Source organism: Miniopterus natalensis, chromosome 1 (genome assembly GCF_054644295.1).
Source record: "Miniopterus natalensis isolate mMinNat1 chromosome 1, mMinNat1.hap1, whole genome shotgun sequence".
NCBI classification, from domain to species: Eukaryota; Metazoa; Chordata; class Mammalia; order Chiroptera; family Miniopteridae; genus Miniopterus; species Miniopterus natalensis.
Window position 1 is genome coordinate 97377979 of NC_142081.1, and position 17265 is coordinate 97395243.

Genomic DNA, 17265 nt, shown 5'->3' on the forward strand with positions numbered 1-17265 from the left:
TGCCCATCCAGCTGGCTGCTACATTCTCCTCAAAGTTCAGAGCCTGCGCCTGGTGCTTGGTCAATGCAGGGGGACCCCTGCCCTTACCCAGGGCCCTCAGAAGGTAGAGCCTGAACATTATATAGGGGTTGGTGCTCCTATGAAGCTATGGTGGAGAGGTAGAGGATACTACTCCAAGCCAGGATTGGGGGGGGGTCTGTGAACCCCAAGACCCTTGGAAGTCAGTAAGAAGTGGGAAGATAGGCAGGTCATTTGGAATTTTTATTTTTCACTGAGCTGAGTGAGGAAATCCAGCTATGGAATCCAGAGAGAGAGAGTTCTACAGGAACAAAACAGAAATAGTCTAGGCCCTGGGCTCAGAGAGGTCTGGGCTACTGTTTGGTGCCAGCTTCATCCTTGGTACTTGTTCCCTCACACAGCATCACTCAGCTCCCAAAAGCCAGAGCCCACAGTAGCAGCTGCTTGATGCTATAACTGCAGCTCCTGCCCTTCCCAGGGAGGGGTGTAGGGTTCACCTCAAAGGGCCAGGGAGGCCAAGCTAAAAAGAATCTTAAAAATCACCCAGTTCATCCTCATTTTATAGATGATGAAATGAGGCCCAGAAAGAGGAGTGGATTTCAAGGTGAATAAATGTGGAGACTCAAACTCAGTCCTCCTGTCTGCTGAGGTTGCCTGCCTAAAGCCCCCTCTAAGCATACCGGAATGCTGGTGTCTAGATGGGTGAGGCACCAGGGGGCTGGCTTGTATCTGTGTGTGCCAGGATGCATCTGTGGGGTATACCTCTGCACATGCCAAGGTCTGTGTGTCCCTCTATGTGTCTCCAAGTGTGCAGGAATTTGGGGCCTTGGCCAGAGAAAGTCGGTTAGGTCTGTTCCTACAATCTTGGGAGGCTTCCTCAGGCTGAGTAGGGAGGGTGAGTCCTCAAGGGTAGGGGAAGAATGGGGGATTTCCTCCCAGAGGAGAGGAAGAGAGACCAGAAGGCAGGCTGGGGCAGGGGAAACAAAGACAAGGTGGGGTACGGGTCCACGGCAGTTGAGATGTGCTCTTAGCACTCATGTGGGCCCAGCCCTCTGGTCACTCCAGTGAGCAACCCCAGGTGAAGTAGTTACATGATGTGGCACTTCTCAGCTGATTGCTTGAGGTCCCCCAGTGTAGCTTGGGCCTTGTCCTTGAGTGAGCCAAGGTCTAAGCCAGGAAGGCTGGTCAGCTGCCCGAGGACTGAGGCCCTCTCCTCCTCCTCCTCTGTGTCCTCCTCAATCATCTTGGCCAGCTCCTGAGGCAGCTCCACGTCCCCGCCTGCCGTCTGGATCTGGCTCTCATCTGTCTCATTCTGAAGAGAAGAGAGTTGGGCTGGGGTTGGAGATCTGTGGGACCCCAAGGTGAGGGTGTAGGGAGGAGGCCTGGACTGGGTTCCAGGCTCCTAGATTCTTGAGCCCCATGTTCCAGTGAGCTCAGCCCCCACCCCCACATCCCAGGGTCAAGCTTTTGACATTTGTATACTTTTATACCACTTTACTTCACTCTGAGATACTGAAAGTAAGATATTAGCATAGTGAGTAAGGACAAGAATAGGAATACCTAAGGGTCAAACTGTTACAGTTAGTTATATATTGACTATTGTTAACTACACTGAAAGACACTACCAATAATAGAGATGGGCACCATTCATCAAACACCTATTATACGGCTGATATTGAGCTGAGTGCTTTAAATTCTCACAATGACCCTGAGAGGTAAATACTATTTTCTCCATTTTACAAATAAGGAAATTGAGGTTCCGATAATTTAAGTAAGAAACTTTCCCATGGTCATACAACTTGGAAGTGGGATAACTAGATTCAAACCTGTCACTGATACCAACATTTGTGCTCTATTTGTAAGGCACTTACTGATTGTCATTGTACTTCCCTAACCCTTTGGGGGCCCTGGGGCTTTCCACTTTCTGTGCCTCTTCTACTGCACTCAGAGTTCCCTAACGGAAGGAGTTGTGTCTCTTATATGCTTAATGCAAGCATTTGAGGAATGATTACATTCCTAGCTATGCTTAACTCAGTTACTTCCCAGAAGGGCAGGCTTTCTGGACCTGTTCTCCTTTTGAGAGACTTCTAAAAGACTTGTACCTTGTGGGGAGTCAGAAGCAGCCAGAGGCCCAGGAAATATTTGTTGAATGAGTGGGTGTGATATTCACATATCTGACCTTCCAATTCAGATGGAAGATCAAGGTTGGTATACTATAGCATTGTATTTCTGTTTCTTCTCAGAGTCTATCATAGTTTTGGGCACTAGAAGTAGCTTGTGCCTTGTGCCTCGGTTCTCTCCTTAGGCAGAAAGAGTAGAACACTTATGGCCCATCTGGTGCTGCAGTGCCTAGAGGAGACATCCTCCTGGCTGCTTGGTCAACCAAGGAGTTACTTTGCTCTCTGCAGACATATCTATACTCTGGAAAGCAGCCAGGGGCCTGGAGCAAGCTCAGCATTCACAAGCTTGAGTGCCATCACTCACTGGCTGTATGATCTTAGCCAAGTCCCTTAATCTGAGTCTCAGTTTCCTTATTTGTAATTGTGGGTGATTGCTGCCTGACAGAATTACTAAGGGGTTAGCTAAGGGTGTGAAGGTTAAGTGCCTGGCACACAGAGGGTGCTGCCTTCTTTCTCCACCCCACCCTCTCTGGGTATTCAGAAGCCCCAAGAAGCCTCACTCCCACGGTAGAATCTATTGCCTTCCAACTCTTCATCTGCCTGAGTCTGACTTCTATTGGGGGAGTGTAGGTTGGACAGAAGGGGCCTGGACTGGCTCCAGAAACACAAACTTATCAGTCTCTGGAGGACTGGGCTACCCCTTCCTTGCCAAGCCCCAGACCTATGCATGCTCCAGTTAATAGTGAAGGAGTGAAAGAAGCTCTCCATGAGTCTTAGGAGCTGAGAGTCATGAGTTCCGAAGTGGGGCAAAGGAGTCCAGGGCCTGGGGCTCAGGGGCCTGGATGTGCGTCAAAGCCCCCTCTCCTAAGCTTACCTTGGGCAGCCGGTATTTGTCTCGGAAGTGGCTCCGCAGCGTGGCCCGCTCTGCCTTCCTCTGTGTGAACTGTGTGTCCCGTTCCATCCTACAGGGGTACCGAGGCTGGAGTCATTGCCAGCACTAAAGAGATGGGCACCTGTGGACCTATGTGTCAGGGAGGTGCTTGGACTTGGCAGCTGTCTGTTGTTCTTTACTGCCTGTCCCTCCATCACAGAGCCCTTTCTAGTCTCCACACCTGCCTCTGGACAGAGCTATTGGGGTGGGTGTCACTCTGGTTCCCTAATATATGTCTTTCTCGGCCTCCAGCTTGGTCTGTCTTTCCCCTCCCTGACAGGTTGTTTGGAGTGAGGGGAAAGTATTCATAACAGACTTGAGTTCTCGTCTGGCTCCATTACCACTTTTGGTATGTGTATATCTTTGGGTAAGTCACTTACCTTCCTCCTTCGTAGAATGGGGATAAGATTTTGCAACTCACAAAACTGTTATCAGGATTAAGTGAAATAATTATAGCTAACATTTAATGATTTACCATGTGCTAAGCAGTTTACATTAAGTAATTTAATCTTCATAAATATATAAGGCATGTTTTATAATTATCATCCCCATTTCAGAGAAGAGGAAACCAAGGCAGTAAATTGCCTAAAATCACCAGCTAAAAAGAATCAAAGCCAGGATCTGACCCAAGCAGCTCTGGAGTCCAGCCCCTAACTCCCCTTCAGGTGTCTCTCTGTTCCAGCATTGTCTGCATACCAGTGGACTCAGTATCTATGAATGCCCCCATTTCAGGATCCGTCTCCCTGACTCTGAACTCCCCTCAGCTGCACTGCTTTTCTCAGAGCCTCAGGCTCAGAGGAGCTCCATTTGGAAGACGCAGACTTTGGGACCAGATCGGATTAAAGGATTACTTGTTTCGTCAGAAATGTACGTGCCCCACTGATCCCAGACTCCTATCGCCCCTGCTCCCACCACTTCCTATGGGCCAAATGCGAAGCAGGGGCAGGGTCCTGGGTTTGAAATGTTGTGGCTGGGGGTGGCAGAGGGCAGCCTGTATACAGGTGCACATCCCAGCCTCTTACCAGTCAAGAAAAGTAGGGGAGGGGCTTGGGGTCAGAGACTGCCCTAGGGGTGGGCCGGGCGGCTGGAGGGTGGAGTGTAGGAGAGGGTCGTTGGGACCGGGAAGGGATCCCACTCACTTCTCTTCCACCAGTTGCTTCCGATACTCCTCATACTCCTCTCGGCTCATGCCCTGCGTTTCGGCCGCCGATTTGTCCCCGTCCCCCTTGTCTTCACCGCCACCCAGGCTCCCCGTGAGGTTCTTCAGCTGGCCGCCCACCATAGTCTTCACCATGAACGTCATGGTCTCCGCCGGCCCGGGCACTGGGCGCCCGCACCACGCGCCGGGCAGGGCACGGCCGAGCCCCTTCAGCACTAGGCCTGGCGGACAGCTCCCGCCGCGGGCCGCGCAGCCCGCTCTCCGCCGCCGTCCGCGCGCATCTCACAAACCTCTCCCCCGGCGGAGCGGAGGCGGGGGCGGGGGCGGAGGGGGGCGTGCACGGGGCTGAGGAGGCCGGGCCACGTGCCCGCTCTGTACTCCCGCCTCTCCCACGTGCGCCTTCAACGCCAAGCTCTGCCAGGCACTGCTAACGAATTAGGGCCCTCTGGGGTGGGGTCCTCCCAAGGGCAATGGGATATGCTGATTCACGCCCCGGGAACCCTGCTCCCTACTCTTCCCAGAGGGAAGCAGGGAGGGGCAAAAATCCAGCCCTGGGCCCTACCTCATACTTCTCCCCAACTTGCTGCCCCAGCAGCTGCTTGAAGAGCTTCACACTGGGAAAGAGAGGGAGACCAGAGAGCCCAATTATGGCTCCATGGGTTGCCTCACAAAGTTCTCCATCAAGCACCTGCACCCTCTGACCCCTAGAGCTGAAGGGAGTTGGGAGAGAGAGAATTGTTCATGGTGATGCTGGCTGGGTTGATCCAGAAAGGGGACCTGGAGACACCTTTTCCTTGTTCTGGTGAATTTGGAGACAGAATTATACACAGTTGTGACTCCCTCTCCCTCCATAGTCCAGGTCTCAAGGTCGGTGGGGTATCCAGTCTTTTGGTGGTCAGGCCAGCCCTTGGCCTCCTGGCCTGCTTGAAGCCCACTCCTAGCTACCTCTCTAGAGAAGGTAGAAAAGCCTTCAGAGAGATAAAGGCAGACCTGGAAGATAAATGAGTGTATCAAAGCTTGGAGAGAAGAAAATCACTTCTAATAAGGTTGGAGCGCCCCAAAAGCTGAGATATGTGTAGGAACTTGGCATCCAGAGGGAAGATACTGACCTAGAACACCCCCTAGAAACCATCCACTCCCAGTGAAGAGAAATAGACACTCCTTCAGGGCTTTGAGGTAGGTCACGCATGCATGCATGCTGGGGGAGAGGGGCTGCCTCCTCAGAGCTCCCAGAGCCATAAGGATGCATGGTGCAGGACTCAGGGGAAGGCTACAGACAGTCCTAAAGGCTCTTGTCCAGCTCCTGCCTGCTGCCAGGGAGAGGAGAAGGTTACTTGGGCCTCTCCCTTCTGGGCTTTTAAGAGCAGGCTCCTTACACTTATTGCACTTATTACGCTTACTGCACCACAGCCTCCCCTGATCTGGGCCTTTCTATGGCTCCTTTGGCCTGCCCTCTCAGAACCACACCGTCCCCTTGGCATTCAAGGTCTGTCCACGTGGATCCCGCCTTGTAGCCACCATTGCACTACTACGTAAAACATAAACCTGTCATCATTCCACCTCGTACCTTTGCTCTTCTCCTCACCTGAAAGTTGTTCTGTCTGCAACTCTGCTTTTAAAACAGCACGCTTCACTGCTCCTCCAGGACCACCCTCACCTACACTTATTATTCTTGTCTTGAAATTCCACCAACAAAAACTGTCAATCCCATTTCTGAGTCCTTTAGCACACCCTACTTCTCTAAATGTTCCGCTCATTCAACAAACACCCACTAAGCAGAAACAGTGACCTACCCCCAGCCTTTGTGATTCTTTTTGCCCATTTTCACAAATTGGTGCCACCTTTTGCTCTGACAGTACTGAACTTGCCACTTTTTCTCCAAATATTGTGTTTCTTTCATGCTTCCATGCCTTTTCTCATGCTGTTTCCTCTGTATTGGTAATTTTACTTATCAGGTTGGAAAACTAGTTGCCTTGATGATCCATATCAAATATCCCTTCTAGGCTGATTCCTTGATCTCCCCAAGCTGAGTCAAATGTTTTTTCTTGTACTGTTATAGCCCCTGAGCTTTCTGTCATCACAGCACTGACCACATAGGATGTGACTATCAGGTTCTTGTTAATTTCTCACCCTCAGAGAGTGATTATTGTGAGGGCAGGATTTAGATGGGATCAGTGGCTGAACAAGTGATTAGTAGCGCCTATTGAAAAAATGGGCACTGTTCATTGCCAGCTGGTAGACCAGGCATGGGGAGCTGGGTTGTAATGTTCCCTCTCTCAAATCAAATGACTATGCCCCAGGACCAAGCTAGGTAGGTGTAGAATGGTGTGTCTATAGGAAGGCCCACCTGAAGTGCATGTAGAAAAGAAACCTATAGTTTGAATGAGGAGGAAGAACAGGAAGACGCTGGGCTGCAGGCATGAGGTGGGCCCTGGGGGCAGGCCAGGTGGGCAGGGGTCCTTGTCTGCTGCTTTCTGACATTGCGGGCTCTAATTCTCTCTCTTAGGCTTGGGGTGCTATGGTTTTCATCCAGGGCAACAAGAGGAGGATCCTGAAACCTATGGGAGAACTTGGAAATGGGGAAGAATGAAAAGCTGCCCCCTCCTCCCCAGCTTCCATGTCCCCATCTGTGGGAACAACTGGGAAGGCCTGGGGCCTGGGATCATCAGGGGACCAAAGGTTCTTGAGATGAGAGAGAGAGAAATAGAGAGCAAAAGATATGGTGATGGTAAAGGCAAGGGAAAGAGCAAGATGGGGCAGGGGTCTGGGGAAGAGCAGGATGCTCTGAATGATCTTGGGCACAGCCCACTCCCATTTCTCTTCTAGTCATTGAGAGACTTGGATAAAGTGGTCTCCAGGGCCTTGCTGGCACTGAGAGTTGGTGGGACTCTCCAGAGAGAAGACAGGGCAGAGAGAAGATGAGATGTGTCCCTGTGTGCACATTTGTGTGCACACAGAGATACAGACACAGGTTTGCCTTCCAAAGGTCCAAGGAGGGGAGGGCTAAGACAAGAGGGCCTGGGGCTGTAGAAGTATTAGAAGAAGGGGCTGAGCCCACATCTCAGGGATGGAACCCCCATGGAGCTCCTTCCTTTCCCCTTACCACTGGGCCCAAAGGTCCTTCTGCAGGAGGCCCAGGATCTGGGCCAGCTCTAAGAAATGATGCTTGATGCCCACAGGCAGGTAGAAGACCTGGGCGCTTGAAGCCATGTGAGTCTCTGCATCCCGGTCAGGAGTGGAACCCAAGGGAGAGGACTTATTACTCATTCTGGTCTCAACCAAACTGCCTAACCATTTCTCATAATTCCCAGAGGCAGCACATGGGTGGGGAACAAACACCATCTATAGGCCCCCTTCTTGGGGGCTGTTCTTACCCCAAACTTCCTTTCTGGATCCTGAGATAGCTTTAGCTCAGTGGAGGATCTCTCTAAAGCTATCTGTCTCAACCCCAGGCTCCCTAGCCCCCAGGAGATTTCGCTCTTCTTCCTTGTCCCATCTTCTCACTCCCAGTCTAGATGAGGGGACAGGGATTGGGCTGCAGCCATAGCATCCAGCCTGAAGCCTCCTTCCTCCTTGGCATCAAGGTGACCCCCTGTCACTAGGGCTCTATGGGTAGCTCCAGAGACCTGTCCTAGAGTGGGATGCTGGGAGATTAGAGGGGGCAAAAGGAAGTCAGGGACCTCCTACCACCACTTGGCTTGATCTTGGTTGTGCTTCCTCCAAGAACCCCACCAAAATGTCCCCTCCTTCCAGGGGCTCAGATTTACTATCCCCCCCTGGGGAGGGAATGTCGGGTGGGAAGGTGGTGGAGAGCAGCTTCTCTTCCCTCCACCCTCATGACTCCTCTTATTCCTGTGCCCTTACCTCATCTCTTACAGGTCCTAGAGCAGAATCCACTGTCCACAGAACATGGTGCTGACTTTGGCAGAGTCCTGCAAGAAAGCAAGCCTCTTCTCTAGGGCCCAGAGCACAGCCCCTCTGTTCTCAGAGTCCACCTTCCTTAGGGCACTGCAGCCCTCTTCCTTCTAGAGGCCTCACCAGATTACTTAGCCTTCCTTATTATGTACACATTGAGTTTATCTGACCCCTGTCCATCTTGGATTCTGGATTCCCCCTCCTCTCAAACCCCTCTCCCTGAGGGTGGTCCCTCTCTTCCTTCAGACAGTAGCCACTCCTGGGATTTCTCAGGTGCCCCCTTCCCCCCACTTTCCAGAAATGGTTCTACCCCTGAAGGAGACAGAGGCTGAGTTTAGTCCTCTCCTCCCCACTTCCCCTGGAGCACAGTCCAAGCTGTGGCCAGTGCCAGTCAACTCCCAGTGCTTGAGCCCCTGTCTTGCTGAGTGACCTAGAGAGATGGCCTCTCTGGGGTGAATAGAATCTGTCAGGAAGGATCCTGGACCTGGAAGTGGGATTAGAGAGGCCTAGCCTTGGAGTGTGGTGCCACTCCAGTAGCCCAGCCTCAGCTGCTCTGACCTGAGGGCACAGGATTCAAACCTCAAGCTACCAGAGCCCAGTAAAACTCACAGGAGTCGCTGGCCTCTTCTGCCCAGAATCTAACACCTTGGCTGGTTCAACTCTCAGGCTTTAGGCTGGGCATGCCATGGGACATGACTCCCGGGGGAGGAGCCAGGATGGCAGTGGAGGAGATGAAACGAGGACTCTGGTGCATCTGAGCATTGAGCTGTATGTGAATCAAGTCACATGTGGAACTACATGGAAATTAGAACCCAGTCTATTTTTGTCACTTGTCTATAGACCTACATCCCAATACCTGGCATCTCCTCTCTCCAGTCCCAGCTGTGTGGCCCCTTGGGCATTTGCTTGTGCAGAGCTACCCTCCTGCACAATCCCCTGCCTGGCAGGTCTATCCCATCCTATGGCCTATAGCATTTCACCCTTGCTCTTCTTTCCCTCCAGACCTTGGCAGACAGTAGTTCCCAAGTATAGTGCCTGTTCTTCTTTCGGGACACAGGGAGCCTACTGATACCATGGGGTCCAGTGCCTAGGGAGCTCAGCTTCTGCATGGATGTTCCAAGGGCCACTCACCCAGGCTCCCTTAGGCCTGGCCTGACTTAGGCACCCCAGCTGCTAGCTGCTACTTCCATTGTCTCTTAGCCTGGGCCAAGTGCTCAGAGAGACCCTGCAGGATCTGCTTGTGTCTGTTCAATGTTTCCTCCAAGTCAAAGATTCTTTCCCCTGGGGATTGGTACAGAGTTGGGACAGCCAGCCAGCTGGGGTGGTGCAACAGATCCTATCTATTGGGGGCTTCTTGGAGGGACGGCAGAAAGGCATGGCTTCTGCCTCTAGGACTCTCCCCTGGAAAGATGTGTCTGGGTGGGGACAGGAGAGAGCACCTAGGCCCCAGGGACTGCTTAGATATAGCCTCCATTGGTTAATGAACTCCTGAATGAAGGGAAGAGGCTCCTATAATACTCAAATGGGCCCCTTCCCCACTTGCCTGCTCCCTGAGCTCCTACCCTCTTCCTGGTCTTTGGAGCTCAGCTTTGGAATCATGTCTTCCCTGGTGCCCAGGGCCAGCCTTGCCTGTAGCCCTTCTAGCTGCCTTGCCTGGTGGAGCTGCTCCATCTCCAGGAAAGGCTGCAGTGGAGCCTGGAGGAGGAAGACAAAAACTTGGGCCTGAAACCTATGGGAGACCTGGGGATGAGGGGAGACTTCCCACAAACCCAGTTCTCCTCCCTGACCATACGTTCAACTCGGCCAGGGAAGAGCCCTGGTTCTCCCTCAGCTCAGCCCCTAGGCCCTGTAGTTTCTGGGTGTCTGAGCCTTACAGCTCTCTCAGGTCTTAAGCCTTTGTCTACGCCACTCCTCCGCTCAGTTAACTGCTCCTTCAAGCTCTTCTCTTTTAGGCAGTTTTTCCTGCTACCCTGGCTGGTTAGAACCCCTTCTCTGTGCTCCCACAGCCTTCAGCCAGCCTGGGTGGTCCTTGAGGATAAGGCCTGACTCTGGGTCACCTCTGTCCTCAGCGCTGCCCAGCACAAGGCCTGGCCTGGGTAAAGCTCACAGAGCAGGTGGAAGTAACAGTTGGAATGGCAGGTCTGATGGCACCATGAAATGAGCTGAAGCATCTGGGAAGGGAAGATCCCTGAGCTGCCTCTCCCCCAGCCCTCTCCACAAGGTGGGCCCATGGGTGACATCACCTCTGGACCTGGCTCACTCAGACCGAAGGTCGGAAAGGACAAGACATTATGGTCATCGGGAAAGTGGGATAGAGAAGGGAAGGGAAGAACTCCTGCCCCTAGAAGCTCACTCGCTCAGTCCTCACCCCCCAGGTTCCATTATATTTCAGGCAGGCAAAAGATCTGTGACCTTAGGCAGCTCTGACCCTTGTCTTGCTTTGTCCATAAGAAAGGTATGAAGGTCACATAAACACATGGGTGGGCTGTGATGGTTGACCTCCTCCACTAGCCAGAAGTGGGCCCCCAGTAAGAAAATTGGACAATCCTGGGCTAGAGCCATGGATGCAGACTGAGTGACACCCTAAGGCCCCCAGGGTGCTACTGACAAAAGTGACCACACAGTGGCTACCTTCTCAACATGGCTCTGACCATGTCACTCTCTTCAGAAACCTTCCATGGCTCCCCAATGCCCAGAGTCTAAAGACTGAAGTCTTGGCATTCACAAACTCCCACTGTACTGTGCGTCCCTCTATGGACTCTCCATTATAGCCTTTGTTCCATTTCCCCTAAACATCCCTCATGACTGTCCTTATCCCACTTGCCCCACAGCTCCCAGCCAGGAGCAATTATGGGGCCAACACTGGAATAAAAGTTTTTATTTTTTATCCTATTTATCCTGTTTTGTCCTATTTGAGACTTTCAACAACTCTGCAAGGCAGACAGGAGAGGACTCGTAACTTGCCCAGGTCACATGTTGAGGAAGTAGCTGGCAATACACCCAGTGTTCCTTAGAAGGAAGGCACCGTTCCTCTGCTCTTACCTGTCAGGCAGGATTCTGGTGACTGCTGAGACCCCAGGGAAACTTCTAGGAGCCAAAAGCAGGTTCAAGGACAGCTGAGGGGCACGGAGGGAGTAAGCAGCTTACAGATGGGGCCCTCTCCTCTTGCTTGCCCCAAGCAGGGGAAATTATCCCCAACTATGAGTCTATGAGTCTCTGGCTCCCCTGGCCCTACAGGGCTGCAGGCAGCCACAGGACTTGGTGTCAGAGTAGCATGGAGGGGTTTGCACACCTGGTCTCATGTTAGCCTCACAGGTATGTGCTTAGGGCCAGTTAGGGTTCTGTGTAGGGAGGAGGATCCTTTGTATGTGCTGCCCATGTGTTCCAGGGACCCTGTGTGGGGTCATAGGCATGCATCTGTTGAGGTCATGGACAACAGGTCACACAGCATCTTTGTAGCTATGAGCCCTGTAATCTGCACACTCTGCTTGTTCGTAGAACCTGCAAAAGCAAAAGAGGCCATGCATGTGTAGGACCTGTTCATGGGCAAATTCTGCTCCTAGTTGGTGAGCTGTGCTCTGAAGGGGTATGGCCAGTTCCGGAAGTCGTGGTAGCAAGAGCCCAGCAGCTGGCTGGCTCCCTCTCTGTGGGGACTTGGAGTCCAGGAGGGCCACACAGGACCCAAGGCCTGGACAGTGGGGGTGGTCGCAGAAGCCATTCTTCTCAGGCCTGCCCTGCCACATCCCCCAAACTGGATGATCTGCTGGGGCATGTCCCTCTTGTCTAGCTTGAGTCTCCCTTGCCATAGGCTGCTCCCTTAGCTGGAGAGAGAGGCGGGAAAGCAAGTCCTGCCTGGCAGAGTACAGGGACTTGGAGTTTACAGAAGAGGCCAAGGGTCTTTCTGTGATTCTTCCTCAGGGGGACAGAGGCTGGACTCAAAGTGGGGTTTTGTACTCAATCCCCAGGCCCACCACCTCCTCCCACTGTCCCTCCCTCTTTCCCCTTTCCTTAAACTCCAAGTCCCCTTGTGCCTCTATGCAGGGCCTCTCTTTCCTGTCCCTCTGCAAAGCTTGGACTGTAGTAGGACAGACTCAGGACAGACAACACAAGATGTATCCTAGTGGACAAGGACAATACAACCAGCCCACCTGTCCCGCAGGGCTGTGCAGCAGATTCTGGGGAGTTAGAAGGGTGTTGAGCCTGAGTGGTCCTGAGTTTCTCTGGGCACACAGACCATGGGCACTGCTCATAGCAGAGAACCTGTCATTGCAACCTTCAGACCAGAGGAAGGTGGCACAGAGCAGGGAGAAGCCAGCTCCAAGCAGCCACCTGCATGTTCCTCCTAGCTGTGACCTTGGGCAAGTTACCTCACCTTTCCAAACTCCCACATCCCCATCTTTAAAATGAGGATAATAATTGAAACTACCTCATTACATTGTTACGAGGGTTATCTAAGACAGTGAATGTGAAGTGCTTGGTGCTGTGCCTGACACACAGTAAGCTCTGCTCCATAAATGTCAGCAATTATTCTAATAGTTATGAGCTAAGGGATGTTTGCTGAGAGACACTGATGAAGCCGCCCAGCTACCGAGGAGACAGTGGGCTGGGGAGTGAGGGAGAGCCACATCTTCTGGAGAAAGGGAAGGATGCTGACAGGCAGCTGGCACAGGGGGAAAGGCGTGGACCCTCCACAGACAAGTCTGGACTCAAATCTCAGGTCAGTACACAGCTGTGTAACCTCGGGCAAGTTACTTCACCTCTTAGCCTCAATATCTTCACCTGTAATTGGGGACTAACAATCCCACTTCTCAAGAATGCTGGGCATCAGATGAGATGATGCGAGAGAAAACACTCAACACAGGCCTCACCAGCATCTTTTCACGACCCCCACAGATCTGGAGCTGTTGGGTTGAACGAACAGAGGACTTCCTGAGGCAGTTCCCAGGAAGGGCAAGCAAACTCTGCTCCTGGGCCCAGGGAGGCACTATCTCTGAGCTATCAGCTCAGATGAGCAAGGAAGGCCCAGCCCTAGGAGGGGTAGGCTCCTTGTCAAAGGCTGGGACAGAGGCACACATGGGCAGTGTGGATACAGCCCAAGAATGGGGGTAGGAGTCAGTCCAGACAGGCCCTTACTGAAGCCACTTGTAGAGAATGTGCTCTTCTCTGGCCAGCACATGGATTACAAGGCTGTTCTACATGGGATGTGACAAGCAGCCTGAGCTGTGGGCACAAGGAGGAGGGTGTGGGTGTGGGCAGAGGGCAGGCAGGAGACTACTACTCACCTGGGTATCCTGGGCTGAGGGGTCGAAGAGGATCCCAATGCCATCCCTCAAGGCAGGCTTCTCCAAACAGAGCTGACTTCGCCCCTGCTCTTGGGTGTGCCACAGAACCTATGGGTCCCCAGCTGCTCAACGCCTCTGTGGGCTACTGGAACCCGGGACTCACAACCACCTCCCTGACCCACTCACCATGACCTGGACTCCCTGGTGCCCTGGCCTGGTCACCCAGCCAGAGAAGAGGACAGGGGCCCTGCTCCACACTGCACCGCTTCAGTTCCATACGGATGGGACCAGTTGCACTTCCTTCAGGCCTGGATGGTGTCTGTGGACCAGGGCAATTCAGGGCCTGGGTCTCACCTTTCCTTCCTCCCCATTATTCTCTCTCATTGGCCTGGCTGGGATCTAGGACAAGAAGCATCAAGGCCTGCCATTAAATACCAGGCTGGCTGGTAAGACCGAGGAATCCACTGACAGTGAGCATTGGAACCTGGCATGGGGGAGGGCAACAAATGCCAGACCCACGCAGGGCTCTTTGCCTGCATTCTCACTGGAGCCTCACCATGAGTCTGTGCAGTCTCTTTTTATCAGACCCCCATTTTACAGATGAGAAAACTGAGGCTCAGAAAAGTTAAGTAATTAAGTGGATTGGAACTCAGCTTCATCTAACTCCAAAATACAAGCTTCCTCCACCAGGAGAGAGCTTTGTGTACAACCCTTTCTGTTTCTCAGATGAGGAGACTGAGGCCCTATGAGGGAAAAGGACCTGCCTGAGACCATAGAACACAGGAGAGCACTTTGAGAGAATTAACCACGTGGAGGACTCCAGTGTGCCCAAATGAGGCTGGGGGCGCTTCCTGGTGGGGGAGTTTAAGGGAGAGCAACAGAAGGTAAGGAAAACATGAAAGCAAAGGTGAAATTAGCTTGAAGGACTGAGAAGAGAGGGTGAAGGATGGAGTGAGTGTGTGTGAGAATTATCATTGGTGGAGGTGAGGGGGATGAAGGAGACCTATTTTATAGGACAGAGAAAAGTTAAGAGAAACTGAGGCAGGATTGGCAGGAACCAGGGGAAGGGAAATCAGAGACCCCACCCTAGTTGGCTCCCCACCCAAGCTGGCTCCTCACCCCTCCATCCTGCCAGACTGGAACCTGGCCTAGGGCTCAGTCCCTGCCAAGTCTTTCCAGAGACTGCTATTCCAGCCTGTTTGCTTGACAAAGGCCAGGGCTGGGAGTAGGAAGGCCCGAGGCTGCAAAGCTAGAAGTCCTGGGGGTCCTTGGAAGCCACCAACTGCCTCTGAAGTGACTTTCAGGAGGCAAGGATTGCCTACTGTCTACTACACTTATGCCTTGAGCCTTATGTGGATAGTTCATGGAACTGTGAGCTCCTTGAGCCTGATGCAACCCTTTGTCTCGGAGCTGGGCACAGAGGGACATGGAGGTGGGAGTCCAATAAAAGGATCAATGAATAAGTGAATTGACAATGAGCATACACTGGGTGATTTTCTCCCCCACATAGTCTGTGACACCCCCCCAGACTTGGCAAAGCCCACAGCAGTGAGTGTGGTACAGTCCCTGTCATCCTGGCCCTGAGGCAGAGCCTGGCTTGGTGCTGTGAGAAACAGTCCATCCTTTGTTTACTTCCTTGTGCCTCTGTGAGCAGGATTGGGCCAAGACCCTGATATAGGGCCTGGCATCTTAAAGGGATATTTGTTCTGGTCTCAGTTAGAAATAGTGCTTTTTTCAGAACTTACATCTCATAGACACAGAAATACACAATGGATCTGCTTCTCTTTGCTTTGCCTGCTAGGAAGCTCTGAACCAGATCCATGGCCCAACTCTGAAGGGTGCACAGACCTTGGCATGACCTGGGCAAACCTGTTTTGGCCATATTCCTGGACTCATTTTATGCCTCAGCCCCAACCTTAAGCCTCATTCTTCTTGCTCACTCCTAATTTAAGCTCCTTCCTATTGCATAGCTCCTTGTAACTCCTCAATAATCTTTTTGAACAATATTAGGTAGAAGACAGACTCTTTGTAGGTCTGGGTTTGGAAGGCCCTGAACACAGACCTGTGGGCTAAGATGGTCTCATGCCTGCTTCCACCCAGTGCAGGTCAAAGCTGCTGTCTCTGGCAAAACAGCCAGCCATGAAGTGCCCCCTCCAGGCAGCCCCCCAGGTCTCACGGACAGCCATAGGCCCAACAGTGTGGAGCTAGGAGAGTAGAGGTTTGTGCTGGACCAAAATGCCTTGTGTCTCTGTGTCTGGAACTCAGCATGTGAGCATGTGTGTGTGTTCATGGGTCTTAGAGGGAGGGGTGGGGGCGTGGGAGGGTACGCCAAGGAGAGCCAGAAGAAGTAGAAAAGAGAAACCCTAGGGCAGAGAAGGAAAGAGGCAGATAGGAAAAACTGAGGTTGGTGGATAGGGGTGTGATGTGGTGGGTGGAACAGGAGGCAAGCCTGGGAGGGGTCTTGAGGCCCTGGCACTGCCTGCCCCAAGCCTGGGCCCATCTTGGGCAGACACTGGTACTGGCAGACCCACTTCTCACCAAGTCACAGCCACCCCAAGTGGTCAGCTGTACCAGCACTCTGAGGAACCCCACTCCACCCCTTACCTCCATGATGCCTCCAGAATGGCATCCCAGACCCAGGTAATGCTAGCCTTGGTCCTTTGAAGCTGAGCTCGTACTCAAACTTTCAATGAGGAGGATGGCCCCCCACAGCCCCCAGGAGCAGGAGGAGGAGGAGAAGGCAGAGCAAGGGATCAGGGCTACTGCCCATAGGTATTGTAGAAAGATTTAGTGTCTGGGCTCCGGGTGGACCTCTGCTTGGGAGGTCAGGTGGTAAGGAGCTGAGTACTGACTTTTGGCACTGCACTCTTCCTCCCTCCCCACACAGACATCCCTTTCCTTCTGGGCTTGACCTCAGGCCCTGTTCTGCCCTCACTTGGCCAACCTGAGCTCTGCCTCTGCCATCTTTCTACCTTCCCTCAGCTTGAGGGACCTCAGGGATCATAGGGACAAGCCCACCCTTCAGTAGCCCTGTCTCTCCTCTTGGCTCTGGAAGGGCCTCCACCTGCTGCCTGCTGCCTCTGTCCTGCAGGCGGATGTCCTGACTGTGTGTCCAGCATCCACCCCATCCTTCCTTGTCCTGCTCTCTTCACTGTCATGCTCAGCTCTCTACCAGGGTCCCAAAGGCTCATGCCTCTAAGCAGCCTAATTTCCTCAACAAATAAACTACATGCAAAATAGAAAGTCAGAACAGCCCGGCTGGTGTGGCTCAGCGGTTGAGCATCGACCTATGATCCAGGAGATTGAGAATCGATTCCCTGTCAGAGCACATGCTCTGGGTGTGGGCTCAATCCCCAGTAAGGGGCGTGCAGGAGGCAGCCAATCAATGACTCATCATTGATGTTTCTCTCTCTCTCTCTGCCTCTCCCTTCCTCTCTCTGAAATAATAAAGATATATTTAAAAAAAGAGAGACAAACAAATTCAGTGTGTGAACCTTGTTTGAAGCCTAATTTTAACCAACCAACTACGGCAAGGGGGGGAATGAGACAATTGAGGAAATTTGAACAATGGATATTTGATTAAATTAAGGAATATCGTTAAGTTTTTTTGGAGTAATAACAGTATCATGGTTATATATTTTTTAAGTCTTTTGTCTTTTGGAGAAACATACTAAAGCTTTCTAGAGAAATCGATATAGTGTCTAGGATCTGCTTCCAAATGCCCCAGAGCTTGGGGGCTGTGGATGGCACAGCATTTGGCTTTGAACTGATAGCCCTTCAGGCTGGATGGTGGGCTCATTATATTCTTTCCTCTACTTTTATATGTTTGATAATTTCCAT

General features: G+C 52.3%; 2 protein-coding genes across 2 annotated transcripts; both read right to left on the reverse strand.

Annotated features, from left to right (window-relative positions):
- Positions 1-1105: 1105 nt before the first annotated feature.
- CPLX3 (complexin 3) lies at positions 1106-4372 on the reverse strand. The gene is made up of 3 exons (XM_016210589.2): positions 4209-4372; positions 3013-3100; positions 1106-1330 (listed from the first exon to the last, which is right to left on the reverse strand). The coding sequence occupies exons 1-3, from the start codon at positions 4370-4372 to the stop codon at positions 1106-1108; spliced, it is 477 nt and encodes a 158-aa protein (XP_016066075.1).
- A 364-nt stretch (positions 4373-4736) lies between these two features.
- On the reverse strand, positions 4737-16195 carry LMAN1L (lectin, mannose binding 1 like). The gene is given in 15 exon segments (XM_087819287.1): positions 4737-4842; positions 5358-5501; positions 5503-5535; positions 6576-6591; positions 6594-6717; positions 7340-7444; positions 9275-9301; positions 9303-9424; positions 9706-9838; positions 10387-10478; positions 11708-11831; positions 13426-13533; positions 13612-13733; positions 14528-14539; positions 16030-16195. Coding segments are annotated over 15 exon segments (1434 nt in total).
- Between the last annotated feature and the right edge of the window lie 1070 nt (positions 16196-17265).